Source organism: Tupaia chinensis, unplaced genomic scaffold, assembly GCF_000334495.1.
Source record: "Tupaia chinensis unplaced genomic scaffold, TupChi_1.0 Scaffold143970_1, whole genome shotgun sequence".
NCBI lineage: Eukaryota > Metazoa > Chordata > Mammalia > Scandentia > Tupaiidae > Tupaia > Tupaia belangeri.
The window spans coordinates 458,553-465,315 of record NW_006203821.1 but is presented as its reverse complement, the minus strand read 5'-3'; the positions used below and the strand labels follow the sequence as shown (position 1 = coordinate 465,315).

The window sequence follows — 6,763 nt, the reverse complement described above, 5'->3', positions numbered from 1 at the left end:
AAAAGTGAGAAAGCAAGCCACCAGGTCTGGGACTCAAACCATGGTCAGCCATGCGGGAATCCAGCGCCTTTAAGCACCATGTCACCTGCCGGGCCCGATTTGTTTATTTTTAAGTATTTTAAAAAGGGAAAAACTGTAAGCTTACATTGTTCACTTAGTACTTGCAGGAAGCCCGTGAATCACTTTCCATCCTCACCCAGCACCCAGGAATCTTGTCTTCTGACAATACCAAAGAAGTAGGGGTGGCCATAGCAAAGAACCTAGGGCCTGGACCTGGGCTGGACAGTATATCTTTGAGGTATGGGAACTGGGCATTTCCCTGGTGTCTAAATGCCTTTGTCCTCTCATCTGCTTTTAGGGCAGATGACTTCTTTCCTCCTCTTTTTAAACTATGAGTTTATCTTATTTCTTGACCCATTTCAGGAGGGAACCCCCTCCTCTACCTGTTATATTAGTTAAAAGAACAAAAAGAAAGCATGTAGCCTTAATTATAGGAGATGCATAGAGTTCAGAGAGTGGAATTCTTAATTTTTCCTCTTACTTTCACCTTGTGGGTAAATCACTCAACTTCAGGCTTGTTACTGCAAGAATGGCCAAAATTAATAATTTTTACAAAGAAGACTCATACCCTCTGCCCTTGGGTGAGGGAGAAGGATAAGGGGTTCATAGAAGCCCCTTTGTGATCCAAGGGTTTGTATTTTTTTAAGTTTGTTCATATTTGTATGTACATATCTATTTAAAGCCAGGGGATTATCTTTCTATAAATATATAACTGGCAACCTGTATCTTCCCTCTCTTCTTTGCCCATATAGCCGGAGCCCTTTTTTTCATTTGAGAATACTTTTCCTAAGTGCTAGCTGAGAGTGAAGGGCAGCTCTTACTGGACCAAAGGAGAGGGGATAAATTGCTTAAAGTTTTGTACAGTAAGTTAGTATTCCATCTTCTCCCCTGCCCTTCTTGCTGATTGCATTGCAGCCATAGTTGAAAAATGACCTTTATTGTAAAGAAAATACACAGTAAAACAGAGCTGGAAGGTGGTGGTATGGGTAGAAGATTCAGATACACTAAACAAGTTACCCAGACATGGTTTCCGCTACGATGAGTGATCTGGCCCTTATGTCACCTGCCTTTCCTGATTCAGAGAAATTTGCCCTTAGTAGGACTGGGCCCCAGTACTCTATTCTTTAGTCTCTTCTCTCGTGAGAATGGGAGAGGTGGTGTAGTTCTCAGTCTTTCAAAATACAGAAGACGGTATGAGAAAGAGGGAAGGATGGTCTAGCCCTTTGTTCCAGTGCCTTCCCCACGCCTGTGGAGCTGCTTCCAGCCCCATTACTCAATATTTGTTGATGCCAAAGAGACGAACCCCATGGAGTTGGGGCAGCTTAGGCAGTAGTACGCTCAGCAATGAGGCTGTGTTGATAAGAAAGTGAGCAGCATCATACTTGGTGTAAAAGCTGGCCAGGAGGTAGCTGGGGAGAGAGAAAAAAAGGATGAGTGAGGCTGGTCTTTCTATTTACATTCAGGCCTTTGTAATGATGTTCTTTTTTTTTTTTTTTTAAACAACTGGTATTACATGTAGTCCTATGATATCTGAAAATATTCCATCTATATCAACAGTATTTAAGATTGAGATAATCAGATTGCACCTTCAAGAGGAGCTTGCAGTTTGTATTTCCTAATTGTTCATGATTTGGAAGTGACTGCTGAAGCTGTTTCAACCTCTATGGCTATCAGTGTCCTGTTTGCCTCCAATTTCCACAGTTACTTTTCAGAAATTAGCATCAGTCCTGCCTTTATCTATTCACTTCTTTTGGAAGTGTAAAATCATTTGGTTTTACCTGGTGGTTCATTTTTCTCAGTCCTTTCTTCATTCCCCTATTACCAAGGAGGCCACAAGGAATGCTTGATTACTATCTGTTTATGTTTACTGTTCTCTGTGAGCTCACCAGTATATCATAAGATCTTCAAAGGGTCTTAGATGGTTATTCTGCCTTTTTTTTCTTTTTCTTTTGGAGAGGTTTTTTGCTATAGGGTGTGTGCGCTCTCCAGAAAGACAGAGCCAGACAGACAAATAGAGAAATCACCCTCTGGGGGGATGGCCATGCCACAATCCCTTCTCCTCCATTTTCCTCTCGGGATCTTGGGCACGCATGCACACATGCCTGGCATGAGTTTAAGCCACTGGGTCCAGGACTCGAACCGCGGTCGACTACATGAGAATCCAGCAACATAGCCATTATGCTAACTGCTGGTCCCTCTTTTTCTTTTTTTTAAAAAAGTTGCCAGAGAGTACATGTTGCCAGAGAGAGGAATAAGAATACACTCCCCCAGTGGGACATAATCACACTATTATCCCTTCTCCATTTTTCCATACTATTGGTATTCTGGGCATGCATGCACATGGAGAGGGTGAGAAGTCATTCCACAGGGAGGATGGCCATGCACACTCCCTTCTCTAGGGATTTTGGGTGTGAGCATGTACACACGTGTCCAGTGTGTTTTTCAGACTGCTGGGTCCAGGACTTGAACAGTGGAGTTGGCCATGTAGAATCCAGTGCCTTAACCACCATGCCACCTGATGGCTCAGCATTCTATTTTTGTTTTTTTAAGAGATTTTTGCCATAGGGCATGTGTGCTTGCCAGAGAGACAGAAAGTGAGAAATCATCCCCCCCACCCCGGGGGATGGCCACTCCGCAATCCCTTCTCCATTCTCCCCTTGGGATCTTGGGCACTCATGCATACATGCCCGGCGCAGGTTTTAATTTACTGGGTCTGGGTTGACTAACTACATGGGAGCTGAGCAATATAACCATCATGCCATCTGCTGGCCCCAGCAGTCTACTTTTTTAAAGCTTCCCCGTGGACCTTTTCTACCAGGCTCTTGGAGCTGTTTCTAACCCAGCATCTCCCCTATCCCCCGGAGACTCACAGTACAATAGGAGAAATGCTGAGGAACTTGCGGGAAGAGGTAAACTGGAGTCCGTAGTCCATCTGTTCCCAGTGTGTCAGTAGTCGAGCTTTTCCTTGGTCAGGTGTCTCAAAGGGTGTTCCTTTCACTGTATGTAGGAAGACATACATTGCCTGGAAAGAGGGGAGGCAACAGCATGAGGGACAGAAAATTGTCTTTAAGCACAATAATTCTGTCAAGATCCCAGAAGGAAGACAGAAATTTCCCCCAAATTGATAAATTTCATTCATATTTTGTGGGTACAGGGGTTTGGTTTAGCTCACCAAGTTATGGATGACGTTGGTCAGGGTCCAGACAACAGGAATGCTGAAGAATGGGATGCTGAGTAGAACCACATGCAGCAGTCCTACCAAGATGATGTAGGCCAGCCAGATGCCCCTGCTATTCATCACTTGTGTGTTGGGATTTACTTCGCTGTGCGCCACCCCTACATTCATCCTACCATCATGGGGGATCAGGAGGGAGTCCCAACTCAAATTTCCTCTCAACCTGTTTGAGCTTGCTCCCCCAGTTGTCTGGAACAGCCCAAATTCCCTGAACTCTTACTGGGAATGAAAACTCATTATACAGAATGGAAAAACTGTAAGACTAAAAGTCCTCCCCTCCCCCCCAAAAAAGAAAAGAAATAGTCCTTCCTATACTTGAGAGATATATCTTGATAATTTTTATTGACACACTTCAATTGTAACATAAAGGAATAAACTAGGCTTTGGGCACACACTTCTAGAAGCAAAATGAGTATCTCACTTAATAAGGAATCATAAAGAGGTCCCATACACCCAGAATTCTAGAGGAGAGTCATGAGAATCAATGAGGAACCACTAAGGGATGAAAGGGAAAGCAACTTCTAGTTCCTACTTTTTTCTCGGGTTTGTCGGCCCTGCCTCATCCCTTTGTCATCTAAGTAGCCAGCATCTCCATTCCTCGCAAGCCTGGGGCAGTGCAAGAATCTGTTTCACCGCTTCTGGACTGGCTAAGAAGGGACCCGAGATTTCCCATGAGATGTTTTGGTCACCTGAGAACCTGGGACAAACCAGGCTTTTTTAGCCGAAACTGAAACTTTTGGAGAGCCTACGCCTTGGCTCTGATAGTCTTGGCTTCAGCTCTTTAAAATCATGCTGGTTCTAAAGCTGCTGATGCCTTGTTAGGAAGACGGGCTTGCCACCCCTCACCTAAAATTCCCTAAGCTCTACTGCAGAACCCGCCACGTGCCCCGCCCAGCTTCCCTCTCGTTCATCGGTTCCTTTCAGGGCTCTCTCCAGTTCTCCCCTGTCGGCATTGAACTCGCCATCTCCTCGCTGCCCCTTTGGCTTCCAGCTATTTATCCTCGGTCACCCTTCCCAGTTGTCGGCAGCCCTTACCTGTCAGCTTCAGAAACCGGTCCCGAGAGGGGCGCGGCAGAAGCTTCGGCACCTTACGTCTCCAGGATGTACTACCCCCACCACCTGCGCTTCCCTTATTGGTGAAACGGAATCAGCGCTGCCGTCACCCATTGGTTTGCTGTCTTCAGTGTGTCCACACAATTGGTTGCCATTTCTGTCGCTCGGAAGGCGTTAGGGCCCGCCCATACCTCGTCTCACCTTTTGAGAGAGCTCGGGAAAGTTGCTGGTAGGAGGGAGGGCGACGCCAAATACTGACTAATGAGGGAAGCTGATGGTGTAGGGTGTGAGTAAGAGTGACAGTGATTGGTCGGCCTTGGTTCTCTACGCCTAGGCGGGAGCCCCTGGGGGCGGAGACAGCGCCTGGGGGGCCTAGTGCAGTAGAGTGGTAACAAGATGGCGACGGAGACGGTGGAGCTTCATAAGCTGAAGGTACCGTGAAGCGGAGGGAGGACTGAGTTGGACTTTTGAGAGGAGTGAATTCTGCAGGGTGGCTCTCACTTTCTTTTCCTTGCAGACTTTTCCATTTCATTTCCCAGCTCCCACTGTAGTTGTCTCTTTCATGCGTCCCTTCCCCACTACGCTTTCCCTAATTTTTAAAATTTTTTTTGTGGTTTTACTGCTGTGTCGTCTTCTTTCGGTTCCCTTCTTCAGCGTTGTATTGCCCGTCACACTGCTCCACTGGGTTGTGTAAGTGCCTTCTTCCCGTTAATATTCCCCGTTTCTCATCAAACCGACATTACGTCAGGTCCCTTCTCTTTGCCCCGTGCGAGACCCAGGACCCTCTTCTCTGGTTCGATGCTTTCCCGTTGGTTGTCCAAAGCTGAGATTCCCCTTTTAGCAGATGGTGTCACATTTGTTTATTTGTATTTGAATACAGACATCCAGAAAAATGCTTCCACTCCCTTTTTCTAGGAGGGGTTACGCCCTGGGGCGAATTTTTTGTCCTAAGAGAAGCATGAGAACATTTGCCTCCGTTGAGAAGCCTTAAAATTGAGTAGGCTTTAAAAATTAGTAAATATAATACGATCCCTTCGGTTTAAAACTTTTTCGATTTCCACGCCGTTATTCGCCCGTCCGCTTACCATCTCATACCCTCCCTGCCACCGAGAGGAAGAACGCATAGGTGCAGCATTTTGAAAAACAATGACAAAGTTAGGTTATTAGTGTTCCATTTCATATCGCGAATGGACCCAGCATCTCTTGGTGTCACCACTGAGTGACACTTAGAATCACAGAAGCTTAAGTTGTGTCTTTTGGAAATCTTGGTAGCTTTCTCACACTTACTATTTCCTGGAAGAGTAGAGTACTTTAGTTTCTTTTAAAATGAATGAAAAGATCTTGATTAGTGGTCTGTGGCTTCACAAGTAGTTTCCCCATTAGATGTTTTGGTCACTTGAGAACCTTGGACAGACCCCAGTGATTTAGCCAAACTGAAAACTGATGCCTTAAAGCTTGATAAGTTGTTTTTTTGTTTTGTTTTGTTTTATTTATTCACTCATTTATTTTTATTTTAATTTGATCAGAGAGCGAGAGATATGGAGAGAGAGAGATGAAGGCGAGAAAGCAAGCCACCAGATCCAGGTCTCGAACAGTGGTCAGCCATGTGGGAGTGTCCAGCGCCTTAACCACCATGCCACCTGCTGGTCCGGAGTTTGTTTTTTTTTGAGAGGTTTTTCGCTATAGGGCGTATGCGCTCGACAGAGAGAGACATAGAGACAGAAAGCGAGAAATCACCCCCCAGGGGGGATGGTCACACCGCAATCCCTTCTCCTCCATTCTCCTCTTGGGACCTTGGGCACGCACGCACACGTGCCCGGTGTGAGCGACATAGCCATTACGCTAACTGCTGGTTCCCTGTTTTTGTTTTTTAAAAGCATCTAAGGAGAGTAAGGGTAGGAAGAGGTCCTTTCTTTAGCCACTTATTAGTTGACACCAATTAGCCTTTCTTGTGAATGCTGATGTATTTATTACTTTTGGATTCTAAACTGTAATAATGGGTTTTTGTATTATTCTGGAGTTTTTGTTGTCAGTTATATCTCCTAATATTTATGTGACAAAAAATTGAGCAACCACTTTCTGTCTACACAAGCTTGTATGTATTTGTATAAATCACATACTTCTGTACTGTTATGCGTGTTATAAAACATATATAGAAAATAAATTTTAAACTGAGATAAGTAAGTTTAAGTAGAAGATCTAATGTTTTCTTCCGGTTTTCCCATTTTTTGACCCCCTGATGTTAGTCTGTAGCTGTGCAGGGTCTTGCTTTTATAGATTTGGTGTTGATTTATGGAGTTCCTCTTTTCATTAGATCTGCATTTGTCTGGTTTATATTAAGTTTGCATTTGGCCGGGTAAGTCCCTTTTACATAATGTTCTCTGACCTGATTTCAGGTATTATTGTCTTAAGAGA

The 6,763-nt window shown here is 44.7% G+C and overlaps 2 protein-coding genes across 4 annotated transcripts in view; one reads left to right on the top strand and one right to left on the bottom strand.

The window, feature by feature from the left end:
• Positions 1-976: 976 nt before the first annotated feature.
• On the bottom strand, positions 977-4,432 carry ORMDL2 (ORMDL sphingolipid biosynthesis regulator 2). The gene is made up of 4 exons (XM_006165565.3): positions 4,331-4,432; positions 3,233-3,407; positions 2,931-3,082; positions 977-1,469 (listed from the first exon to the last, which is right to left on the bottom strand). The coding sequence occupies exons 2-4, from the start codon at positions 3,404-3,406 to the stop codon at positions 1,334-1,336; spliced, it is 462 nt and encodes a 153-aa protein (XP_006165627.1). The 5' UTR covers position 3,407; positions 4,331-4,432; the 3' UTR covers positions 977-1,333.
• Positions 4,433-4,600: 168 nt separating this feature from the next.
• Positions 4,601-6,763, top strand: part of SARNP (SAP domain containing ribonucleoprotein) — a 90,117-nt gene continuing 87,954 nt past the window's right edge. For all 3 annotated transcript variants that reach the window (XR_337030.3, XM_006165567.3, XM_006165566.2), the window contains exon 1: positions 4,601-4,780. Coding sequence is in view for 2 of the 3 variants with exons in the window: in XM_006165567.3 (XP_006165629.1) it covers positions 4,745-4,780 (36 nt within the window). In the remaining variant the exon portion in view is untranslated. The remainder of the gene's footprint in view (positions 4,781-6,763) is intronic.

What these genes read in the sequence shown, in the direction of transcription:
- ORMDL2 (XM_006165565.3), bottom strand. Translation starts at nt 3,406, where the DNA reads ATGAATGTAGGGGTGGCGCACAGCGAAGTAAATCCCAACACACAAGTG. An exon ending in CCAACGTCATCCATAACTTG is followed by an intron (nt 3,083 to 3,232) that starts GTGAGCTAAACC and finishes CCCTCTTTCCAG; the next exon opens with GCAATGTATGTCTTCCTACA. An exon ending in AGCATTTCTCCTATTGTACT is followed by an intron (nt 1,470 to 2,930) that starts GTGAGTCTCCGG and finishes CTCTCTCCCCAG; the next exon opens with CTACCTCCTGGCCAGCTTTT.